Source organism: Lonchura striata, chromosome 3 (assembly GCF_050655825.1).
Source record: "Lonchura striata isolate lonStrDom1 chromosome 3, ASM5065582v1, whole genome shotgun sequence".
NCBI lineage: Eukaryota > Metazoa > Chordata > Aves > Passeriformes > Estrildidae > Lonchura > Lonchura striata.
Window position 1 is genome coordinate 20,974,201 of NC_140705.1, and position 26,782 is coordinate 21,000,982.

General features: G+C 36.6%; 1 protein-coding gene across 6 annotated transcripts in view; it reads left to right on the plus strand.

Annotated features, from left to right (window-relative positions):
* The window catches only part of ARHGEF10 (Rho guanine nucleotide exchange factor 10), a 109,061-nt gene that overhangs the window by 63,273 nt on the left and 19,006 nt on the right, over nt 1-26,782 (plus strand). For 5 of the 6 annotated variants that reach the window (XM_085574586.1, XM_085574589.1, XM_021551227.3 and 2 more), the window contains 8 exons: nt 8,556-8,671; nt 10,274-10,401; nt 10,887-10,987; nt 11,915-12,036; nt 14,414-14,500; nt 15,818-16,041; nt 17,115-17,272; nt 26,486-26,628. In XM_085574586.1, coding sequence (XP_085430712.1) covers nt 8,556-8,671; nt 10,274-10,401; nt 10,887-10,987; nt 11,915-12,036; nt 14,414-14,500; nt 15,818-16,041; nt 17,115-17,272; nt 26,486-26,628 — 1,079 coding nt within the window. The remainder of the gene's footprint in view (nt 1-8,555; nt 8,672-10,273; nt 10,402-10,886; nt 10,988-11,914; nt 12,037-14,413; nt 14,501-15,817; nt 16,042-17,114; nt 17,273-26,485; nt 26,629-26,782) is intronic. The other variant, XM_085574588.1, reaches the window with a different exon arrangement.

The following is a 26,782-nucleotide window of genomic DNA, read 5'->3' on the forward strand; positions in this document are numbered from 1 at the left end:
GTTTCTCCCTTGCCCTTTGTGCCCATGCAGGTGCATCGTAGAGGTCCTGTGTGACTTCTCTCCCTCCTTCGAGGGCAGGGGCTTCCAGGTCCATGCCATCCTCAGCCTCCCTCTTTGGGCCTTGTGAGAGAAAGGGCCATGACACTTCTTTTCTTTCACTCTCAAGTCTTTGTTTACAGAATTTTTCTTCCTCATGGGAGCAGAGCCAGTTCATGGTCCAGGAAGACCCCTGATCATTGTCCCAGCTAGTGTGACACCGGGGCTGTGGGGTCCACTCTAATGAGCAAATCAGGGCTCCAGAGTTTCTCCCTCATGTTCCCTGCTGCTTTAGTGTCTGACACAGTACAGCTGCTTCTGTCAGAAGGAAAAATATTTATGGCCTTTTATATCTGAAATTCCCTGTGCGGTCAGGATTAGCTGGAGCTTAATATAATCTTGAAGTAATGCTCTCAATGTTTGAACTACTTCTCACTATCTCCGAGGCTTTACATTTCCGTGGTGGTTTTGCATTATTTTGCATAATTTTATTCACAAATGGTATAGCACTATGAATTCAATATCCTACTCACTACTTGCAGTTGCAAGCTGTGGATTTTATCTTGCTATTCCTCAAGATATGTGAATAAGCAGTTTTGTGGTTAGATGGTAATTTTTATGCAACCTATTTCTTCAGTGTTGGATCTCATACAATGAGAAGGACAGGTCTCAGCATTCATGTAATTACCAGTTGAGAGAAAGGTATTAGCAACTGACAGTGAGGTAAAGTATGTTAAAAATACTTTGTCAGAGTTGAGATTTGTGAGGTTTGTTTCCCAGCTCTGCTCTGTGTATTGGGTGTTGTGTGGTACTTGTTTCTGTGATTAGGACCTGAAGAACTCCCCTGTCTTGCATGGCAGTAAGAATAGTTAATTAATACATTAGCTTGAGAGACTCAGATTATAAATTTCAGTAATTAAGAATATAATTTGTTTAGATGCTTACATGATTAAAGTATGATTAGACTGAACAGTGTCATTTCATGTTTATGATAAAGCTCTTCATGGTGGTTGATGATGGAGAGTCCTGACTGCATCCTGACTGCTTGCTTACACCATGTCTGGACTGAATAGTTTGCATTCTAGTAAGCTCGAGGGCTTTGTTGCTTGTCACCTAATACTATGTGTATGCTTGTGCTGCTTCTTTCTATGCTAGGTTACTAAGCCTAAGTTAGGGTTGTACTGCAAAGATATGTGTGAGTAGCTGCACGTATCAGCTTTTCATTGATGGCTGCCAATTAAACTCTTGTTCTCTGACATCATTCTTGACTTCCCATTTGCTTAAATTTCCAAACCTGGAGTCTGATGCCACTCAAAAACTTGTGTAGTTTGGACCTGAGAGTGTGGTATAATCTCAGGAGACCTGCAGTTTACTTAAGGAGGCTCAAATTTTTTGGGTGCATGCAACTGTGGATATCATGAGTTGAATTTAGTGTGAAAAAGCAAACCAGGGGAAGGCAGAAAGTCTGTGATGAACTTTAAATTGACCTGTGGACTTGTTTAGGCCATAAGCCAGGATTTTGGACAACTTTTTTAATCACTATTTTAGTCAAATTCCAATTGGCTGTTCAAAAACTCTCATAAAGGAGAAACAAGAAAACTGAACCTGCCCACATGCTTCTGTGATGCATCTGTGGAAACAGGAACAGCATTAAGTGAGCAAGTGAAGACACAAATATGAGGAGGGTGGTGATGTGGGTGCTGTCAGGGACTTTGCATAACACAACGTGCAGGAAGTTGGTAGTTTATCATCTAAAAACCTCATCTGCTTTGTTAAGGCTTTAACACTCATACAGAATTTCTGGGGATGATGTATGTCAGAGGTATGGATGTGCCTCTGGTGTGTAACAGGTGCTTGGATGTGTCAAGTTCTGTGCAAGATGAAGTTTTAGTACAGAAGAGGGCCCTCATCACCAGCCTTCTAGCGAAAGCTAGGTGTTCTGGGACAAGGGAGTTTGCAAAGGAAAAGGAAATAATACTTTACATAACATCAGTATGAACTGTTAAATGAATAGTGTTTCTGGTTCATTTAAGATTCGCTGTCTTTTTGCCAACTCTGTTTATTTGTTGCTGAATTTGATAGCTTGCATATAAAATGACACATAAAGATTTGCTTTTCTGTTTGTACTGAGAAAAATAGTTCCACTAGACCTGTGAAAGGAGAATGTTGTTTGTCACTTTGATAAGTTCTCTTCCACTGAGCAGCTGTAAAGCAATGGTGTGTTTTGCATAGCAGTGTATCTATAGGAACAGGATTTAGGACCAAGTATAGGGGAAGAATTCCTCAACTGCAGTGATTGAATCTTGGGCCTTATTAATAGTTTCTGGTTTTGCTTAATTATATTAATTATCAAGGTCTTAAGTGTGCAGGAAACTATTTTACTTTAGATATAACATTGTCTTTCACAGTCTCCATTCTTGTCCTTTCTAATGGTGGGCATTATAAATTAAGCAGTGGAATGCTGTCTGCCTATTATTACTTCAGGAAAAAAAAATCAATATAACTTTTCTAGGACAATCAAAGCCAAATTTAAAGAATTGAATACTTCAGTCTACACTTAAATGGTTTTAAATATATTACTGTTGCATCATCATAGCTTAACATTAATAGGTTAACAATCTCACGATATCTGTCTGGTTTATTATGAACTGATCAAGAATTCATCTAGTATCACAATACTTTGCTTTCCAGAAGACTGTACATGCTTCTCAGGTTTAAATATAGTTTAAATGTTGTGTAAGAGCCTGGTTGTCTCTTATTTGTTCCAAGTGTGTAATCCTATACAAGTACCAGTTTGATATGCCTTTCTTAGACATATCAACTTTTAAAGTTACCTCCCACATATGTAACTTCTTCTCCCATCCCAGGTGATTTTTATGCTTTATATGAGGATTGAAACTTTCCCAAATCTCTTCCTTTCATAACATTTGACGTTTAAGTGTGCTGCCTGGATGCACACAGATGGCTCAGTGGGAGGGAGGAAATACAAATGTGCTCATCCTGGAAGGCCAGATTGCAAATGGCAAGTCAAATTTTGGATATACCAACCTTTCAGAGTGGTCTTCAGATCTGGCATGTTCTTCAAGCATATCATTAATTTTGTGTTACCCCTCAGTAACGCTGGAATGATAGTCAGGAAAAGAGCCTTTCTCAGATTCAGTTGTGGGTTTTTTGTGTTTTTTTTTCATTTGAGCATTCATGGTCTTCCATTCTGTGCAGCACTACCCTGACTTCAGGGCTATGTGTCTCTCAAAAGCAAAGTAATCTTTATAAGGACCTTGAATTTTCAGTATGCAGTGGTTTTCACTTCATTTCAATATAGCTTTTCCTAAAGCAATTTATATTGATGTATTGTCGTTCTGAATTATGTGGAGAAAAGGTCATTACTATGATTCTACTCAAGGCAGATGTTGTCTATATTAGTTACTTTACAGTAAAAGAGACACCCATCAGTCTGTCTATTATAAACAATATTTCATTTCAACATGATGGACAATAAAGAAATGTTTACAAAAATAGTTGCAATATTGAAAGTATATTGACTGAGGCTTTTATTTGTGTGGCATTTGGATTTATATAAGAGTATTTGTTGAAGAAAATACTTCTAATTGGGAATAAACAAGAGTTTAGTATGGGATGAGACCAGCTGAGCCATTATGTTTGCTTGCCCAGCAATAGATGTTCAAGTTATGGGTGATTGCATCTACTCTGTCTTTAGTAGCATAAATCTGTGATAAAATAGTAATTCACAAATGGGAATCAGAACATACAGCAAGAGCTTGTAGAAAAAGTTTACAGGTAACAAATCACCATATAAAATAGATATGTACCTTTGTAATTCTTAGAAAGGAAGAATAGGGTGTGATCAGTTCAGGGTTATAATAACCAATATGAAGTGGCCATGGAAATTAAAAATTTAGGGAAACAGGATGGATGACAATCCCAAGGGAGCAGCTGCTGTGCCAGCACATATTGCCCCTGCTGCTGGGCAGGGAGAGAGCTGTGGCTGATCCCCAGCAATGCAGCCCTTTGCCAGAGGTGGGAACCCTCCTCTCTGCCCTGGCACTAGCACACGGACACTTCTCTAGCATGTGTATATTTATTCACAACCTTCCCAATTCTGCTTTTGTCTGAACCAAGTTAAACTGACTTTAACCACACAGAGGGAATTTCCTGCAGGCTTTGAAAATGCCTGGGTATAAATCATCTAGAATTGCTTCTGTTTCAGTTATAAAAATTGCATCATACCAGGCAAAATTGATGAATTTGAAACTGTGGTGCTGACAGTAATACTGGGAAACAAGCAAGTAAAAGAAATGTTTGGTATTGTACTCAAATGTATCTTGGCCTAGGAAGAAATCATTATAAAAAGCGTATCTTCGCCCCAACTTTGCATAGCAGCAAAATCAATTTAAACTTTAACCTCCTTTCTTCCCTCTAAACCAAGTTGTGGTTACATTTTGTTTTTTTTTAACCTTGAGTGTATTTCATTTTAATGCTGAGCAAGGAATTGGGTATCTTGCAAGAATTACTGGTTGTTGGCAGTAAACTTGCCTGTTTCAGGGAGGCACAAATTCCTCTGGTAAAATCTTAGCAACAAAGGAGTTGGTGAGAAAGATTCTTGCTAGATTACATGTGGCCAAGATTTCACCCTTGATCTGTAGGTGGAATGTGAAAAAGTTGCGTTTGAAGCCACATATGTGGTTATTGGTTACAGCATGCTGCCTTCTCTTCTGCCCAGGAACACTCTGTAGCACGTAGGATGTGTAGAGCTGGGAGATCCTTCTCTAAAACCATGAAGGGCTTTTTTCCCATAGGAAAAACAAGTTATTTTAGAGCTTGATAATTAACAAGAGTGGCTTGGAAAGAGAAGGAAATGTCTTTATCATTTGTGAAACATTTCACAGTACAAAAGAAACCGACCATGTATCTGCTTTGGAGTGAAGCCAAGAGTTTTTCAGTGCACTCCCTGTGGATAAAAGAAGTGAACACCCACCCCAAAATCGCCAGGAGTTGAATGGTCAGGGAACATGTGTGGGCTGAAGCAGCCAGTCTGTGGCTGTGAACTGAGAAACATCTGATGAACAGAGTAGTGTTCTCCCCCACCTCCTCCACTCAAGAAAAACCCTGCATCAGACGATTCTCAGGATCAGCTGGTAGTCAGTGTTTGGTTAACCACTGAGAAGCCAGTTCTATTTTAAAGGATATAGTGAGTAACCCTTACAGGACCCAGTTCAGAGATAAAGTTTCTATAACTTGCAACTATTATCCAGACAGAATCCAAATGATCACTTTTTGGAGAACTTGCTTCTGATTAATCTACATCATTGTTGATTTCTGAAGCCTTATTTTTCTGTGTCAGTTTGTGCCCACTAGGGACCTCAGTGAAAGGCTGATATTAGTGGTACCTATAGTCTTTGATTATTAAAATCTCTTATTGACTTGGGCATTTCTCTTTTCCAGAACATCAGAGAATGGAAGTAGGCTCTCATTAATCATTTACTGTTTTGATTTTGTGCTTCCTTTCCTGTACTAAGAATGTGATCTTTTAATGAATTAGCCTAAAATTACTTTTATTTGGTTTTTCTATGTGACAGTCTTTCAGATGCCAGGTTAGTTTATTTGCTTTGACATTCATATTGCATCCTTTTTATCGTGACTCATTAATAGCTTATAAAATATGCATGATGCAGACAAAAGAGACTCAGGTGCCAATTACTGAATGAAATTCAAGATTTATGCCTTATTTCCAAGGCTGGAACAAAGATATTTGTAAGATTATTTGAAGCTTCAAGAAGAGGATTATCAGGTATGGTGGATATATATGTTCTGCCCAGGGTGAGCCAATCTGTGCAGGCAGTTAAAGCTTTCTTTATGGCCTTAGTTGAAGACTATGGCATAAAGTCTTGCAGCACCTAGGACTTGCCTGGCTGTTGCTTGTTATATGTTGCATTACTATCTGTTCTCCAAACAATAATAAAAGTCTGCTAACTGTCTTTATCAAGCTACAAAGCATGATCCTGGCTTTTATAATTTAAGAATAATGTAATTTGCTTGGGTGAAAATATCTGTCCTGTACAAGTGAAGCCTCACAGATTCAGCTTTTCACAGCCTGATTGTTCTAAGTTTCCTCTTGGTTCAAACTCACAAAGCTAAATTTAAAAAAGACTTGAAGTCATTTTTTCACAGCAGCTGTTTGGTTTGTTTAGTAGTGGAATTTGTATGATGACTGGACTTCTGCCAAAATCTCAACTAATCAATTATTTCTGTTCAGTGTAAATTATTTTTGGCATAAGTTATCTTTTCATTAGAGAAATTTAGAGCAAGAATGATGTAATTTGTGTTGTTTACAGTGCCAGACACACTGACATGACTTTTAGCTAGATTTCACCAGATTGCCTCTTGATACTTATCTGCACCTTTCTATGCAAGTAACCCCATAAAAATCAACAATTTGATCCATCTAGGAGCTAGTGATTCTAGTACTTAACAAGTTACAATTATTGTGGATGTTAGCAAGAAAAAAGGTGTAAGCTATCAGAAGATAGATACAAGGAGAGAATTTTTTTTCAAGTATTTGGGTTGAAGAAAGTGAAAATGCAGCTTAATTAAAGTATGGAGTCTGCAGTTCAAGAAAAGTGTTTAATTTTCTTTTTTTCTGAAACAACTGCAAACATACTCAACTGACCATAATTTCCAATTTTTTTTTTCTTAGATCTACTTTGGAGTTGTTTCTTTTCATGGTGTACAATAAATGTAATTATCTATTCTTACAGACTAATTTGGTTTTCAGGGTAAGAAAGGCTAGATTGTTCTTTTAATTAGCATTCAGAGCAGGCAAAGAAGAGGATGATAATCACATCTATTATCTGGATGGGTAAACAGTAGTAAAGGGCAGTTGTTCCCTGTCTGGTGCTCAAGTGCAATGCACAGATATAATTTCATTGATCTAATTAACCAGAAGATTTAAGGGCCAGATAATAATTTGGAATTTTATGGGAATGTGTAATATTTTAGGTTTATGTTGTATTTTCCTGCAGTGAAATGGAGAATTCAGAAATAAAGTAGCCATTAATATTTTCTTTGAGCTTTAAAATGCTATGCCTTTCAGGATTTAAAGTGGACTTCCAGCTTAATATAATGAATTGCATTAAAGAAAAACATTGTGATGGCCTCTATCTGTATGATGCCTCCAAACAGAAAAATGTCTTTAGAAAATAGTTCTTTGTATGCCTAACTAAAAAAAATACTAAAGTTTTAAGTAGCATTGTTTCATGCATACTTATTTTTCATATTTATTCTGACTTGGGCTATTTGGACAGCTTTGTGTTTGGTTTGAGTTTTGTACCCTGGCCCTGAAGCAGGCTGGGGGGAGCAGAGGCACCAGCGGTGTGTGAGGCAGCTGGGCTGTGCCCTGCAGCCAGGGCAGGGGGCACAGCTCATGCCCGTGCTCCTCAGCTGCCGCCGCTGAATTCAGATCCTGTTCTTGCCAACACACCAGTGAAATCCTTCTGATCCAGGGGCGTTTGCTGCCCACAGACCGGCTTCCAAAGCTGTGCTAGGGATGAAGGATTCCTAGTTTGGCTACTGCATTGTGTGAGCTAAAGAATCTGCAGGAGTTTCCTGGCAAAATAATCCAATCCTATTCCTGTCATTCAGCCAAAGGGAAACATGCTGACTCTGTATGAGTCAGGGTGTTTTTTTTTATGGGAGTGTTATTTCCAAAGGAATTACATAACCATTCCACTCCTACCACCATGGTAGTCAGTATATTAGCAGGGGTTTGCAAGCTTTGTGCATTTAAATTGACACCTTATCCTAGGAATCAGTGTGTTTTTCTGAGTTACTGTTCCCTTATTAGCCTTTGTACTTGTTGATTATTAGCATAAAACATTTCTGCGGCTATTCAGATTTGCTGCTGATTTTCGAACAGATCCTTTTTTTGATTTAAGCATGACTGCGGTAAAATTTCAAGTGGTTCAGTGAAATTGCTGGCTTGTGTTGGAGTTAGGATATAGATATATGATCCAGAACTATCTCACAAGCAATAAAACAAATTTTGAATTTTAAACCATCGTAGCAAAAGCTACAGATAAATGGTTTTGTTTGTCATGTAACCAAAAACAACCTCCAGGAAAGATGTTTGCATTAATTACAGCAAGTGTTACATCAAGTCTGATGTTTGGTGCTAAACAAAACTTCCATGGGAGCAAGAGATTTTGGGACCAGTGCAGCTTTGATATTTGTTACAATTCTAGTGTGGGATATTAAAACTGCAGATGTGCTCTCCAAATAACTAGATGAACAACTTGAATCTTGTTTGTAGCAATAAGATGTAAAAAAAAATGCAGTAAGATGATGTAAAAGTAAATGCACATGGTAATGCCTGTACATGCAACGAAAAGCACTCTGAATTTAAGATGTAATATATGTTTATATTGTCTTTGTGATACTTTCCTCATTCAACTGAAAATTGCATATTTTTGTTATGTAAAACCTTATGGTTTTATTCATTTCAGACAAGCTCTATATGGGACCAGGGCAACTGTACCATGATCTTCAGAACCTTTTACATGACTTGAATGTACTTGGTCAAATTAGCCAATTAATAAGCAGCCTTAAAGGAAACTATCAGGTAATAAACAAAGTTTGATTTATTTTTCAAGTTTGTTCTTGTAAAGTTGTATAATTGCCTCTCCCTAGGGTTTGTGCAAGGCATTCTTTAGTTCTCTCTACAAAAAGTAGAATAATTTTTACCTCTAGTATTACCTCTAGTTAACAGCATTTACTGTTAAGTGTTATAAATAGATTACAGCTGTCCTTTTAATCTTGCTTTTCTTTATTGTTTTTAAGTGTAGGTGGATATTACACATGTCTTCGTTTGTTCAGTAGCTGATAAGCTTATATGCAAACAGAATTAAATTTTGATGTTAAGAAATTGTATTCTTGCAGTTAGACACAGTAGTAGGAGGATGGTTGCTTGGAGGAAGCTCTTGATCCCCATCCAAGCTTATAATCCTGGCTTTTGGGGGGAAACTGTACTTTAAAACTGAGTATAAATCAAAAAAATATAAAAGGATTTTCAGAAGAATTTTGAAACTATTTTGCTTTAGCTTTGTTCACAGCCCTTTGATTTAGCTTATATTCTGGCAAACAAATATAGTACTTCACACCAAATGAAGTCTTGAGACTTCAAACAATTACTTTTTTTGCTTGTTTTTTTATACATTTTATATGTGGTTTCATGTAGTTTTTAACTCCTACCTGCCACCACAGGTTGCAAATGTGTGTATATATATGAATATATGAAAGCTGAGTTTCTCTTTACATATTTTGGCTTCAGAGGGAAGGCATTAAATAAAACATAGCATTTTGTGAAAATATGTACTTTTAATGAAGTTTATGGAAAGAGTGCTTTTGGAAAAAGCTTCACAAGTATTAGAAGGTGAATTTCATCTGCATAATTGGGAATATGTATAGCACAGATATACCATAAGACATTCACCCATCACCATATAAAAAACCTTTCTGCCTGCGCTGACAGTCAGAGCCAACTATGCTTTGAAAACTTAAAATTCATTGTTTTAGGGTAGATGTGTGTAGCATTATTACAAGAATTAAGTTGAGGAATGAGGTTAGCTTCTTGATATTTGAAAAACACTTAAGTTGTCATAGAATTCTGGTGGTGGAAAGTATGTGTACGTCTGTGTACTTGTTAGTCCTGATGTTTTGTACATTCAGGTGAGGTTTTGCTCCCTGCAACAGAACACTCACCTTGCAGTTATTGTTTCAGCAGCTTCCACAGATTTAGTCAACACATATTTCATGATGGCTCCATAAACATTTTGACTCAAAGATTTGAACAAAAGCATATTTTCCATATGATTTGTAAATGTTTTCAAAAGATTTTAGTAGCAGAATTTGTGATGCTGGAATAAAGTAAAAGGCTTGTGCATACACCTGATACAAATACACATGTTTTAATTTGACAAACACTTGGGAATGTCATTTATCCATCATCAAGCTGAGCAATGTGAGTTTTAATGTTCAGATGAAATACATTAGAAAATATTTTAGAGATTTCTGAACTGTGTTTACCATTATGGCTAAATTATCCATGATGTGGTCTAATTGAAGGCCATATGTAGTTGTTTGTTATATTCAGGAATCATCTTATTATTCTGTATGCAACAGGCTGGTAGGCTCATGTTGAATCTTAATTTTTTTAATTTTTCAGAACTTAAATCAATCTGTAGCCCATGACTGGACCTCAGGTTTACAAAAACTGATTTTGAAAAAAGAAGACGAAATCAGAGCAGCGGATCGCTGTAGAATTCAGCTGCAACTCCCAGGAAAACAGGACAAGTCAGTAGAAATCTTGATTACAAAACTTTCTAAATTGGTTTATGTGTTAGGTATAGATGTACGAGTGAGGATTTGGGAATCAGTAGCTGTTCCCTCCCTTCTGTCTCTGTAGTAAGCCCCTGAGTTTTGCTCTTACGCTGTAATGCTGGCTGCTTTAATGTTCCAGAGCAGCACTGTAGCTTTTCTCCTGTTCCTCAACCCAACATTCTGGATGCAAGAAGCAAGAGAGGAGCCATGGCAATGACAGCTAATAGGGAACAGTCACTGTTGTATTGCTTCACCAGCTCCTCTCATAATATTTCATGTAAAGTATAGGAAGATGGACATATGGTGTATCATAGCCTGCACACTTAAATCAGAGCTGAGTCTTTGTCTAAGTATTAGAAAATAATGAAATTTCATCTTGCTCAACATTCTTAGCCATGGCTGTATTCATACCCATGCATTTATAGTGGCTTTTTTTTTTTTTTTTCCCTGTACTGCAGGTCTGGGAGACCAACTTTCTTTACAGCTGTGTTCAATACATTTACCCCTGCCATCAAACAGTCTTGGATCAACAATTTACAAATGGCTAAACTGGCCCTTGGTAATTCCTAATTACTCAAATTTCCTAACAAGTCAAAATAGCTCTCAATGTACAGTGTAATATATTTATTTTTATTTTTTGGAGAATGATTTTCCTTTTTTGGTGAAAATTGTTTGTAGAAGTTTAAAATTGCAATACAGTAAATAGTAGTGATTGTGTATCACTGCAAATAATAACATTATAGATAAAACCGGGCACTCATTATGAAGGAATATATTTTCAACAGTGTTTTAATGAAGTCTGGTATTCCTTACTAATTGTTGCATCTAAATCAACACAAATAGTCTCTAAGTTAGAGCAATAAAAATATGCTGTTCTATGATGTTCTGTGATGTTTTCTGTGTTTGCACAAGGGGATAAGTTTCCAAAGATACTTGGACTTATTAATGCCTAAGTTGAAAAATATTAACTTGCTTGAAAGCAAGTTTCATCAGCACATGGTCAAAATAGAGTGCTTTTGTGATGTCTCACAGAAGACAAGCAAAGTAACAAAAAAGAAGAGAGAATGGATGTTTCCGTCATTCCATGATGAGGATACTTATAATTATGATAACTGGCAGTTGGTAGTGATGTTTCTTAAACAGGCAGAGAAATGCTGTTCAACAAACAGATTTCCTAGAGTCTTGAGGAGAGGTTTGATGTGTCTTTCCTCTTTCAATATTCAATTTACAAGATCATTCAGAGACTGCCCTTAACATTTTGCTAATGTAAGATGTTCTTTTTTTGCATTATCAGTATGTATGTAATCTACTCAATTGAATTTTTGCTCATAGTTTTATGTTGTCATTTATGCATCTATGGCATAAGAACAGCCTGATCTGTATTGACTCGTCCTGACAGAATTCTTTTCTGTTCCTGTGGAAATGTGGAGGTGATTATTCAGTGAAAGGTTTGTGGAGTGTTTATTGTTTGTTCTTTCCATTACAGCAGAGGATAACCTGTTAGGTTGGTTCTGCATAGAAGATGATGGGAATCAAATCAAAAAGGAAAAGCATCCTCTCCTTGTTAGACACATGCCAGTGATGATGGCCAAACAACAGGAGTTTAAGGTGAATGGAATTTTGATATAAGATTACAATTAGGTTTTCTTGTATGATATAATTTCTAAAGAATACCATATTGTAAATACATCTATTAGTTCACATCTGCTAGTTCTCTTGAGCATCTACCTTGGTTTAAGACCATTAGCAATTAAAGGTCCAGAAGAACCACGGGAACACAAAATGCAATTATTGGCCTCAGCCCTGGGCTAACTTTGCCAGTTTTGCAGCTCCTAAAGTAATGCAGGTGTGAGCCCAGATGTCATTCCTGGTTCTCCCAAATCCTTGATATTACTAGAAAATATTACTTAAGTATTACTGCAGCTCAGCTGCAGTTTGGCTCTCAGTCCCCAGCTCAGGGTAGGAAGAGAACCTCTGCTTGGCTAATCCTGTTTGTTGGCTCTCTGTGTGCTGCTCAGGCTGCCCAGTGGTGTAGGGAGCCATCAGAGCAGGTTTACATCCCAGGCTTCTGTCAAGACTGAGAGCTAAACTACCAGGGTAAACTATGGAGAAAACATCACTTTTGACTAAGATGCAAAGTGACTCAAGGTGTAACGAGCCTGGGAAATATCCAACATGCAGTCTCATTTTTCACCGGTGATTTATTTAATTGTCACAGCTACTGTAAATTAGTACAAGTAAATAGCTTCAGCATCTGTTAAATGAGACATGTTAAGACAGGCACAGAAGCTCTTTTTTCTTTCTCTTTTTTTCATCTATTGATTTCAAATGTTTATCTGTATATAGTGAATTGCTTTGCTAAATAGATAATGTTTTTTCTACTAAGGCAAATCACTTAGTAATGCCTGCTGACTTCAAAAAGAGACTGTAAAATTCTTTGCACTTCAGAAAATTAAGTGAACTTGGAATTTAGAACTCTTAACTTTTGCTGACTTGTTTTGTGGTGGGTTTTGGTTTTTGTTTTGGGTTTTGGGGTTTATTTTGTTTTTATTTTGATCTTTGTTTTGGTTTGTTTTTTTTTTTACTGTTGGGAGGTGATGTTGCTAGGCTATGGGGAGTTAATACTAACTGAGTAGTCTAAGTTAATACTTACTGAGTTTTTGCTAGTCCTACAATATAATCACAAGGACGTTGGTGTCCAAAATGAGAGCATTCGTTTGAATTCTAGAGAATCTTGTGTAAAAATATAGTATGACACCTCATTAGAAACCTTTCTATTCTCTACACAGTTATGAATTGCTTCTATATATTCTGAAGTGTTTACATAAGCGTTAGGAAAGTGCCATGGATATTAGGGAAATTAGAAATCCATGACTGGTCATAAAAACGTTTTTTTTTCAGATCCTTGATGCTTGATTCATCTTCGGAGTTGGGATGGACTTTAAATAAAGATCTTGAGTCTGGTGTTGCTTTCAGGTTTTTTTTAATAGCCTGCATGATAAAATCATGAATATTGCTATTAATATACTGACAGTAATATGATGACATGAGATTGGAAGGGAGTTTAAGTCTGAAGGATAATAGCAGTAGCATTCAAAATGACCAAGGCACCTGGAGAAATAATTTGCAGGGGGAAAGAAAAATAAAAAGGATGACAGTCAGCAGGACAGACACATGGTATGCTCAGGGAGAAATTAGGAGTTTCATAAATGCAGATTGAAGAGATGGTTTAGTTGGTTTGTTAAAGTAATTTTTAATAGACCAGCAAGGTAAGGATTGGTTAGGAATGCAATATTGTTACAAGGAGCAGTAAAGAATGAGATGTGTAGAAACAGGCTTCTGAAGAGGTGACCATGGTGTAGTGCTGCTACTAGCTCTGCTAGAATAATGTGTTGAGGTGAGAAAACTCTGCACTCTCAAAGATACACATGAGGCTGATACATGTGCTGAAGGGATGTCAGTTGAAAAAGTGGCAATAATAAGTTTAAAAACAAAAATTTGAAAAAGCAATTGTTTAAAAAAAATTATATGTAATTAAGTAATAATGTTAATTTATCCTAATGAAGAGGTGTCTCAGGCAGGGTCATGACATATATCAGCCTTACATGTAAAAGGACACTGCAAAGAAAGAGAAGTAAGTACCTGGTGTCTGAGATGAGAGGTACAGGCTAATGATTACATCAGGGATGGTGTCAGTTTGGGGACATGAAAAAGCTTAATAAAAGTCATTAAGCATTTGAGCAGATCAGCAAAAGAGAATTTGTAGTCTTTGGCAGTGAAGGTCTGTAGGGTAGATAAGGAATTTGTCAGGAACAGTATCTGTGCCACTGACCCTGCTCAGGGGAAGCTGGGTGAACTAAACTGACTTCTTGGCTTACGAGATTCTTTGATATCCTTAAATGCTTTAGCTAATTACAAACTAAAATAGACAGAAATAGGCATATTTTGTTTAAGTGCTAACAGCTCTTTTTTCCTCTCTTTGAAGATTGAATGTGCTGCTTATAATCCTGAGCCATATCTTTCTGGAGAAACAGAGTCAGATTCCTGTGCTGTGGAACATGGTTTTCTTTGGGTAAGTGCAATCTTTACGCAAAGTAAAATCTGAAAGTTGTTGTCTCCTGTTTCTTTCCACTGCTTTTTGTGGCTCAACAATATGTAGGTATGAAAGAAATGTTGGGTTGTTTTTTCTCTTTGTTTATTTGTTTAAAAAGAAAATATTAGCTACTAATTTGTCCGTGTGGTCTTGCTGGTCTCTGTAGGGTGTCAGTTAAGTGTGTGTAATTTGTTCAGCACAGAATGAATTCCAAAGTGCTGAGCACATTCAGAAGGGAGTTATGTGCTAATTTTTAACAATTGCTGCTAAAAACCAGTGTGAGCTTACACTGTTTTCATACTTCAATAATTTTTAGCCAAAAATAATCTGTTTAAATCTACATAGGGAAAAAAACTTACTCTACATATTGCTGTGACCCCAGATATGCAGATATTCCAGCAAAAAAAAAATATGAGGTGGATAGAAGCTGTTCTTAAAAAAAAAAAATGGCAAGCTAATTATTTCAGGAGATTTTCTAATTACTACAATACTGAAAGTTTAAGGGAGCCCTTGCAAATTAAAAGTTAGAAACAGCTTTTCTTAGTGGTGGCTTTCAAGGCAACCCATAAAATTTCCTTTTGTCTTTGCCATTTGTAAACAGTAGTTGCAAAAACATGCAAATGAAATCTTTCTGCTGCTACAGAATATTCTTTCTCTTTCCTATTTTATTTTGTATAAACAGAAAGAGTTACTATACAAAAACATGTACTGTGCTTGGGTACATTTTTTTTACTTCTCCCTGATCTGTAAAATGTGCAAGTTTTTGGACATATTTATGATACTTAGTTCTGGATCAGGGAGAAATTTGGGTTCCTGTATCAACAAGTTTACAAGACTCTTTCTTTTTGGACGGAGCATTTCTTTGTAGACCTGTTACTGTGCAAAGGACAGGCCTCAGCCATATTACCTGTTTTAAAAGAATCTGAGACAATTAGAACACTAGTTATTAAAATAGCATGTTGCACAGATACTTACAGTAATTACATTATATAATGTATACACATTTGAGTCAGATATCAGACTAGGCCATAATATTATTCCTGCTCTAAAAACACAGTATTTTTTTTTTGAGTGTAGAAGGCAAGATTGAATGTATAAGGTTTTTATATATCTTCTATTTGTGCTGAATTACTCTTATGTCTTAATGCATGAAAATTCATATTGGCACATATAACTTGAGATGCACTCTTCAGTTAACATTCCAATCATTCCTTCTTGTACATGTTGATCTTCCTGGATACAGGCATCAGTCATGGTTTGTTGTGGTTTTTTTTAATTTTCCCTTTTTCATTTCAGATTGGCAGTTGTACTAATCAGATGGGCCAGATTGCAATAGTCTCGTTTCAAAGCTCCAGCCCCAAGGTTATTGAGTGCTTCAATGTGGAATCACGGATTCTCTGCATGGTGTACATACCAGAGGAGGAGAAGCTGAAAGAGCTAAACAAAGCTCCAGACTCTGAAAGTGTTCTTACAAAAACGTGTAATGTGCCTACTATTTGCCTTGGCATGGAAGAAGGAAGGTGATTCTTGGTTTTGGTGTAATGTGTATGATTTACTGATTAAGTTTGCTATTCTATAGCAAAACTGTGTGAGATATTTCCAAGAAAATGTTTCCTTTTTAAAAAAGTATACAATCGTTATCCTAGTGATCTCAAGGTATCATTTATACTTAAATCAAGGGTAAAATTCACTCTACATTATTTAAAATGACACTGTGTGGTATTTGAAATTAAAACAGGGCATCTTTTTGATGAAAGAGGATTAGTTTATTGTATCTGAAAAATATAAATACTACATTTGTAACATTACAAGGTAATCTTCAGGTATTAGACAATTTTCAGAATGGCAAAAAGAAATCCATTTATCTGCCGTGTCATGTTATGCAGGATTTGTCACATGAAAAAAAAAATATTGCTATTTACTATTGACATGAATTACTTTGCTGTCTTTGAACTGATGGCCTACTGAGCCATCCCTTGATTTGTGTTGAAGAACAAGGCTACATATTCTAAACTTAGAGGTCAGTTGGCAAAGAGATCTTGTTACAGTTAGGGAGGTCATAGGTGTGTAACTACATGTGATTTTTGAAGGTGTTTGTAACCAGTATAAATGCAGGAAAATAAAATTTTCCAAGGAAAATGCCATTTCTAGAAATCAGTGATTTAATTCCATATTTAACAATATTCTTACCATACCCATTGTAAAAATCAATAGGAATTGTGGAAATTTTAAGTGCAAGTGATGTCCGGTAGTGAGTTTTTTTTTTTATTTTCCCTACTTCTCCACATAAAATAATTTATTTTTAACTAATTAAAGTTTTAGGTAGACTCATCATAAGGACTTGAAGCAGAATTTTTATTATGTCTCTTTTTTGATTAAGTGTTTCTGCAGACAAGATAATATGAATGTGTTGTCATATGTCAATGTTCAGTAATTGCAAGTTGTCTATGCAGACATTCTGGGGTGTCAAGAATTGAAGGAGAAAATCCTCTTTTCCTCAATATTTTATTTTAAAATTCTCTTTTGCATATTCTAGCAAGAACTACGTAAAGTATGATTTCACAGGTCTGTTTCTTCTTGCTTCTTTCTGTAGCATTTCTATTTACAAAAGTTGCCAAGGCTCAAAGAAGATTCGGCTTCAACACTTCTTCACTCCTGAAAAATCAACTGTTATGAGCTTAACATATAGGTCACAGTACTTGTTTGCTGGCTTGGTAAATGGAAACATTTCAATCTACACAAAAGCAGAAGGTAATGCTGAATAGTGATATGATTTCATGGCATCCTGAGGAACTCACATGTCAGTGTATTTTGGCAGAAACAATTTTCCACTAATGTATTTTCTGAAAATTCTTTGTAAAACTGCTGAACTAGGATTACTACTCTTTCCGGTATGTCTGAAGAGACTTGTTGTCTCTTTTTGAAGGATAGTAGGAACTTTGATACTGTTCCCACTTTCACCATACATGCATATGACAATTGATTTTCCCCCTTAAACCCTAAAGTCTTCAGTGTTGCAAGAATCCAGAAATGTATGTGCTAACAGCATTACACATTATTACACAGTATTTTACACAGCACAGTGCTTTTTTCTCTCAACTATCAAGTATTGGTGAGTATGAAACACAGAAATGCCCTATTGGTAGAGATTTCTTTATTTTTCATTTAAAATGACAGCCCCATTTTTACTGTACAGCTGGAATGTCGTTCCTATGTGTGTAGTTCATGTATTTTATAGCAGGCCTCCTTTTTTTATTAGTATCACAGTTGGTTGTTTTGTATCTAGCTAAATAATTGGCTGAAATAATTTGAATAAAGGAGAATCCCAGGCAATTTTTCTGAACCAAAACTGTCTTCCAGAGCTGGTTCAGGTGCTTTCAGTACATCTCACTAACTTCCCTGCAGTATTGTATATATATCTAGTGTTTCAATACAAAATCAGTGAGGCTTTGCTCAAGGTTTGAAACCTTAACGTTTTAAGTGAAATGTTAGCACAGAGACTCCTAACCTGGTGAAGTACAGAGGCTGCAGAGATCTGCCTTGCTTGTGAGCTGCAGTAATGATGGTTGTCATGCTTCTCTAATGAGGTGGGCCCTGTGAACAGTTCAGCTGAATTTGTGTGGCACTGTACGTTGGCTACTAAATCCTACCAGTATCTGAGGAACCAAATTCAGTATCTGTAGTTTTGGGACAAATTATACATCCACTCTTAGAGCACAGAATTTGTTTGGGAAAGCTAGAGGATGTTTGTTTTTTTTTCCTCAAGCAGCAAAGATCTGGGTAAAAAGTGATGGCAAAGAGACTTCCCTTGTCCAATTGTCTTCAACCCAGTATGTTTCCTGTTAAGCTGCTGTCTCTCATCCGAAGCCAAACATTAGATCTTAGTTCCCTTTAAAGCTTTTTTTTTTTTTTTTTTTTTTTTTTTTGCTTTTGAGGCACAGGAGAGAGGTCTTGATCCTAGATTAATAATATTTTTGGTATTTCAGTTTCTCTACATACCTGGAGGGATATTAAAGTGAATCTGTCATCTTCTCTGAAAGGTGCTGGCGTATTTAATCTAAGATTGCAATTACTATCACTCACCTTCTTCCAGAAAAGACCACTTAAAAAACACAACTGACAGCTATCCTTGGCAGTATAGCTAAGAAAGGATTAATGGGTTGCATATCTACAGAGAATGTTAAAGATGGGGCAGAGCTGTTAACCAGACTGCATTAGTCTGGTTATGAGATGGAGGTTATTGCATTGACCAGGATCCTAGCATGCCCTGTTTGTCTTCTTCTGAAGACACTGGTTTTGGGCAGTGAGATGTTCCTGGAGCCTGTCAAAGTCTGAGTCATGGTCATTGGAACTTTGAGAAGGGAAATAATGATATTTCTCTGACTTCTGTCAGTTAATCTTGTAGTCCCTCTCCTTACTGCTTGCTTGGTGTGGCTTATTATAGTTCTCCATGCCCCATGGAAGTTGTGTGATTCAGCTGCTGCCATGTTAGTGTCCATCTTCCTTATGTTGGCTGCTGTGGTTATGTGAGGCATTCAGCCCTGGAGGGGTGTTTTTATGAGCCTGACCTATTTACCAAACAAAGGAATCCAAGCAGTGGAATGTGAGGGAGGGGGAATGCAACCTCTGAGGAGCTTTGTGCAATTCATCAGGGTTGCCTTCTGTTCTGCAGAGGAGGTTGCTTTTCAGCCACTTCAGCTTGGGTTTTGGTCTATCATCATAACGGAGATTAGGTTAAGATTTAAAAGTGAATGTGAAATATATCCCTGCATTACATCTTGGTTTGAAGCCTGAGAAGGACAAATACTGTGAGATGCATAGGAAAAATGGTTGTTACAGGATTCCATGTATGAGAAAGGATTATCTTTCTTCTAGGATGAAAATCTATCTCACAGTCTGTTGTAGAGTTGGGGTCCTTTTGTCTTCCTCCCTGGGCAGAAACTATGTGGATCAGTTCAGTCACTGAAGCTCGATGGCTTACTCTATGCAGTCAGAGACTTGTGATTTGTATAATTTGGTTTGCAGGACCCAAATAGCTCTAATTTCTCCAGTTGTTCTCAGAGGGGTCAGTGCATATAAATATCCATGATATTTGTTTACGAACATCTGACTTTCTTCACTAGAGAACTATGTCAGATCTACAGCATCCAGAGTGTTCTGGCTGCAGAAAATCTTGTTTTGAAGCAGTAAAAAAATGGAAACTGAGAAGTCTTACAGTAAACCAAAGAGCAAACGCCATGTCAGTGAGAGAGTAGGAGGTGCACAACTTCCTTTCTGGAGGGTGGGCATATTTTAGTGAGACACCTCATGTACTTTCACATATGACGTAAAATGTACTTAAGTACTTTTCAGTATTTTATGTATTTTTAGGTACTTAAAAATGCATATCTTAATGTATTTGAACACAAGCTGAAAGCAAAGTCTTGAAAAAGTAATAAAATCTACTTGGCTCTTAAATGTGAGCTAACATGATTTGTGAAAATATCACAGAACACCAGGGTGCAGGTCAGCTAATATGTTAATTGTAAAAACAGTACCCCTGATAATTATCCTCACTAATCCTTAATTTTATGTGTGTGAGAAGACTTGTTTTGGGAACTGTGAGACAGCTAGTGAATTAAATGCTATTCTGTATAGGAAGGGGAGTGATGCGGATAGCAAAATTTCTCTTTTGCACAGTTATCAGTCTGAAAAATTCTGCCATTAGTGTTTGCCTCAGGCTGAGTTAATATTTCCATGCAAAACATGCTTAGAAGAGGTTAATGGAAAAGTGTTTTGTATTGTCTTTGTTTAAAAAACATAACAAAACCCCTTTGTGATGATTGCAGACAGACCAGCAGATGTGTTTTCTGAGTGATGTAATAGCAAAAAAGGTCAGCACGTGTTTGACTTCCATTCAGAAAAGCAGGAAAGGGAAATCACAATCTTTATGTAATATAGGTGTATTGTTCCTGATATACTGTAGTCAGTTCCAGCTTCCTTTCTTCTAGACATTGATATACATTTCCTTTTCATAAAGTCCTGTAAAGAGTACAGGAAAGAAACGGGAAAAAGAAAATACAAACTCAGAATTATTGTGGCAGAAAGTAGAAGAATTAATATTTTAAACCAAACTGGAGTTTGGTTTGGTGAAATAATAGCTGGGGCAATTTTGGCCATGCACAGAACAGAAGAGACTTCACTGCTGAGAACTTAGGGAGCTCTGAAGTTGGTCAGAAATTTTGATGACTTACCTGTCCAAAGAGCCTTTGTGACACTAATCATAGGAGCATTTTGAGAGGATTAATATTGAGGAAAATGACAAAAACTGAGAGGAAATACAAGAGTAAGGGAAACAGTTATACCAGGAGTAGCATGTTAGTTGACTGGTGAGGTACCTTGATGGATTTGGTAAGACCCTTGTGTTCTCTGACACATTGAGGAAAGGAAGAATATGTGGAACAGAAAACACTGATGTCAATGTCAGAGCTTGAGTGGATCCATGTATTGTTCTAGCTTGTCTGAAGAGCATGCGATTGCCACTTTAGGTAGATGTTATGAGAGGTATTGCTATGAAAAATAAGCAGTGGTATTAAGCTGTTAAGAAGAAGACTAGAGCAGTGATACTGAAACAGAAATAAAATACTGTTGTCTTTGCATTGTCACATAGTACTCATCAACAGAAATATGTTGACAGTGCTTTCAGTCTTATTTGTGTATCTCATGCCAGGACCTCAGCACCACCCCCTGTATAACAGTAGGAAGACCTCTGTCAGCTATTTAGCTTGAAGAATTTGATGCATGTTGGAGAAAAATTGAGTGTGCATACATACTATAGGACATTCCTAGTTACACATTGTTTAAAAGAGCAGGCCTGAGTGTCTCATCTTATTTCCAAGTGATAAGGAATGTGCTAAACTTTTGACTTCTGTAGGTACCATTTTACTCCTCCACAGTGCTGGATTATGTACCATGTGATGGAAAAAATGTTTTTGCTCCACTGCACTAATTAACCAAGAACTGCTGTTCCCAGGGCTGTGTTGGCAGCTCTGCTGAAATCATCAATAGTGCTGCTAAGCAAGAGAGGAAGCTGTCAACAAAAACACTTGCTCAGTTCAGCTAGACTGAAAGAATAAAAGAAGGGAAGACTATTACAAACTTTGAAAAGACTTTCTGAGGAAATAAACTATATGTTAATAGGTTATCTCATATGAAGACCTGAGTGCATCAACTAACTACAATTTTTAAAATTACTAAATATTTTAAATATTTATAAATTAATAATTGGAGGCCTATTCTTATAAATTTTTGTAAAATAATTTTACTTTTCCTCATTGAGTTTTGTGGAAACAAACCATAGAAGGATAATATAAACATTGGTTTAAAACTTTTCTTATAAAATGGACATTGTTTTAAAACTTCTTTTATTCACTCAAGTTTAATCAAATAGGAAGGTAACTAATTTTTTAAATTCATAAAAATCACAAGACTAATAACAAAATTCACCAATGGAAATAATGTCCTTTTACATTGAAGTCTCATTTTATAAGCATGAAAGACCTTACTTTGATGCAGCTAAATGATATATGCATTGCAAGATACTGTCCAACACTGGTATATAAACTAGAGCATGTAACTTCTAGAGAAATATAAGTTACAAAGAGGATTAAAAATATTGGAATAACACAGTGACATAACAGATCTATTAGTATAATATCGGTCTTCTATTTTTTTAAATACTTACCTACATCCAAATATCAAACATCTTATATACAACATCTTTTATACAACATAAATATATGATTCATAAAAATATTAATAGATCCGGAAGCCCCTGGATTTTTTTCTATCTTTGACCCTGTTCTCAGATTTTGTAGACACATCTCTTTCCTACAAACATCTGTACCTGCAACTCACATCCTCATGAGATATGCCTTGAGATTCTGTTGGGAAAAGTTTTACCTTGGCTTCCATTTCTTCCTTATTTTCTCTTTTGCCAGGAAAAAAAAAAAATATTTTAGTCAGCAACTAGCAAAGAATTTTATAGCATCAAACAAAGCTATTCCTTATCTTCTTTGCAAGTGCTGTGACTAATTTTAAATACCTGGGTAGTGTCAGTTGTTGAAACTGACTTACTTAGATAAGCATGTCTTGAACCTGCAGGTATTTACACAAGTTGGATAGGGATAATGCTTCTTTTCCCTTAGATTTTAGAAGGAATGAGCATTGGCTCAGACAGATTACATGAAACAGCCAGTGTCAAACATGAAGTTGGTGCAGGTATTGAACAGGGTCTGCTGATATCTGGAGAGAGAAGCAGGAAGAGTATCATGTTTTCTTCAAAGCGTGATTTTGATAGTGTTAAACAACTTGTGAGCTAGACACAGACTTGCTAATTAATTTTGGAGAAGGTGATAAAATTCTTGGTCAGCAAAATGAAGTCATGATCTTACTCTTAGCCAGCTTGTGGTTAAAGCATTTACAGTAGTATGTTGGATTATCAGGCTTAATCCCTTGCCTTGCTTGAGTGGATTTTTACCCATGCTTTCCATGCTCTCAAGAGATTTCCCTGGCCACAAAATGAAAGGAGAGAGATGCACAGGGCTTCATTTGTCCTCCTGGTGCCATTCCACTTTGTATAATTAATGAGTCATTCATTGAGGCAGGGTCCAGAACACAGCTGACACATCCTTTGAATGCTGTTCTAATTACTAGACTGGAGAGTGTTCCCCTACCCTTTTTTCCCCTCATCTGTCTCAGATGCGGTCTGATCTAGAAGACATCAGTGTTTGCAAGAGGAAATAAAAAAGCACCAGAGAAATAAAAGAGCCTTATCACATGACTAGGGTCATAAGATAGAGTGATGGTTTTGGATTTTTCCTGGCCTGGTGCATCAAGTGAGATTTCAGGGGATTTTTTCAAGATATTGTGATAACACGAAAGACGTGAGAATTCTATCTCACCTTCTTCATATGTCCAATCCTACAAAACTCTTAAACTGGATTGTTAAGTACTGTGTTAACACACACACCAACAGAAAATGGTTTTGTGAGAGGTGAGTTTTTTTAGACATATATGTTGAATCAGATATTCATTACTCAGGTGGTATTTATAACATTGATAGTATCGAAATCACCTTCTTACATTGATCAAAATTATAAATTTTGCTTAATGCTTAGTCATCTGAAGAGTTACATAGAACTTCAAAACATACAGGTCCAGATTTAAAACAAAAGAAACACATTAGATATTTGAAATTTAGTTTAAGCAAAATGTAAATGAGTCCACAGTTGAGATCCTGAAAATCCTTATTTTCCTGTTGTTTCAGTATCAGCTATGCTTTATATATAAATTAATGTATAGCTTGAATGTATTTAAGAGATAGACTTGTCAAGTTCTGTGAAATTTTGTTTTATATTAATAGTTTTTTCAGTGTGAAAATACAACTAGAAAAGATAGCTTTTTGCTCAGCATATCTGCTCCTTGCCCAAACTCATGGTCCTTATCCTTCAGAAAAGACAGAATTATGCTGGGTTTATCCCTGAGAATGGTGCTGTGTACAGATTGTTATTAAAATTCTGCAGTCAGCATCCCTTGCACAGTGAAAATTGTGACACGCACGCATGCAGCTTCACTCTGTAAAGGGTCTGCAGCGCCTACAGTGGTTACAGCAATCAGAGTATGGGCAGCATCCAATTTATAATTTAATTTATGGGTAATGTGGTTGCTGAAGAATGAAAACTTTTCCAGAAGTTTGTTTATTACTAATAATACATATGAGTCATAGAGAACACAGAGTGACTCTGACATTACTGGGAAAGTTTGCAGGCTAATGACTGGAAGCACTCCTCTCAATTGAAACTAAAATAATGAAAATTATTTTGACAGCCTGAAACTAAATGTCACATCTACAAAGATTCTTTCAGAAGAGAGCCACATCCTGAGAATGACTCAGCAAAGGTTGTATCACGTAGATGAAAGAAATTTTGAGAAGTACTCCAGACCTGAGGCTTCTCATTATTGTTGTTGCTACTGTGATTGAAGAAGCAGGAAATTTCATGACCCCATTCCCTAAGCAAATAATAGAAGATGCACTTGTTTTCAGGAGGGAAAAGAAAAAATTGTACTTAAGTGCTTGCCTAAAGATGTGTTTACTTTGGTCTCATCAATCAAAATTTAGGTGGTTACTGAGTTGAAACCAATGTTAGAAAAGTGGACAACTTTTCTGCAGCTTGTGCAGGAAGAAGGCTTTGCAATGAAGAAATGGTGCTTTTTAAAATATTTTATCTTGGTGTAAAACCCAGTTACTTTTAACAGATTTTTATACTATTAATAAATCATAATGTATAGAAATGTCACCATTGAGACTATATTCAGTGAGCACTTTCAATATATAAACTAACATAAAAACATTAAAATTATTATTGATGTACTTAACATGCCAATTTGTATGTATAAAAGAGAAAGTCACAACTGTTTCAAAAACCTATGTTGCTGGTTCTTAAATTTGGGGATAAATAATCTGCTAGTCCTTGTTTCAAAGAGATGGCAATTGAGAGTGACCACAGCAGTGGGTGGAAGTATGCGGTTCTTGCTGTTGGAACTCAAAATGTCTCTCAGACATTTTTTGGAGGTTCCAGGCCTTGGTCAGAAGCATTTTAGACCCTGGCAGGCAGCTGGAAACAGCTGTGATTTTGAGTTTGAGCCATGGAAGGAGTTACCAACTTTGGAGGTGGAACAAGCAGTCACAAAAGGTTAGATAATATAGTAAAAGTAGTTACAAAACAGAGGGGAAATTTTTTTAGTATTGTGCAGAGGGGTTTTAGCACATGTACAGGGGGGTTTTTAGTTTGTACATGGGGGTCAGAAGTTGTAAGATGGAGGAAAGTGGGCTGATCCTGTTCTTCCTCCTTCTTCTTCCTTGCCTCCATGTTCTTGGTGATGTTGGCATTCACAGATTGGTTTAGAGTAGAAAAGCACTTTGTAATATAGGTAGTAGGTATTGGGGGGAAACTATAAACATGTTATACGTAATATAACATATAAAAGATAGCAGCAGCCCTGGGCGGGGGAGAGAAGAAGCAGACAGCAGACAGAGAGGATGTCAGGGTGTGTGTGTGCCTCTGCCCGGGCTGCTGACCAAGCAGCCGCAGCCCGAGAAGACAATCTTTTAGATAACTCACAATAAACTGCCTTGAGACTGAGCAGCAAAAGCCTGCAGAGCTTTTCTTTGGAAGTGCGGGTTGGAGGAGAAATTTTACCACCACATGAGACCCCAGAGCAAGCCTGGGGTTCTCACATCTTATCAGAACCTCTCTGAATAACTGATTGTACCACGTACACATGCATAATTTAATTTAGATCTGCAAAGAAAACACTGTGGGTTTTATAATTAGAGGAAAAAGTAAGAAAAGTGAAGATATGGCACAAGACCAAGTTTTAATTTCTTCTTTTTTTTTTCTTTTAATTTCCATCTTAATTGAAGCATCTAGTAGCAGGAAGGTCCATTTCATTAAAATGCTCTTAGAGAGTGATCTGCACTCATTAGAGCCTACAGTAAAAATCTTCCTGACAACTTTGTACATGAAGGATGATTCTGTCCTAGTTAGAAATTGATTCATCTTGAAATGAGTTGGCTGTGAGTTCCTTCTGAGTTGGGGACAATTGTGTCAGCCATGTATTTCTGGCTGTATTTCCTCTGGAAAGGAAAGCAGTTGTATCAGCAATGTGGTATTCCTGAATTGTCATTTAATCTAGATAAAATTTACTCTGTTAACAGTTATATGAGTGCTTAAGTTTGAGTTTTCTCCTTAATGTTGTTTTTTAGCCTTACGAATTTACCCTGGAAGCTAAAAGGAACCATACACAAATCACCATGTAGCTGGAAGTGGCAAATTGCAGAAAAAGCAGTGGACTTTTCAGAATTGTTTTAAAGCAAAGATCACCATTTGGTTGTGTATAACCTTTCTTCTCTTTTTATTGAAGATGGGACATGGAACACAGAACCTCAGAAGATAGTTAAACTGGGGGTTCTGCCTGTTAGAAGTCTGCTTGTGATGGAGGAGACCATTTGGGCTGCATGTGGTGGACAAATTTTTATAATCAGCACTGTGACACATTCCATACAGGTAAGTGCTTTTAAAAGCATTGCTCACCTATTACGTTTCAGAGTATAAATGGTGAAATTTTAAAGATGAAAATGTGTTTAAGAAGCATCATGACTGGGAGCTTTTTATTGAATGTGGTCTCAGTTCTTTTAAATCTCACTCTCTTAGTTTGTAA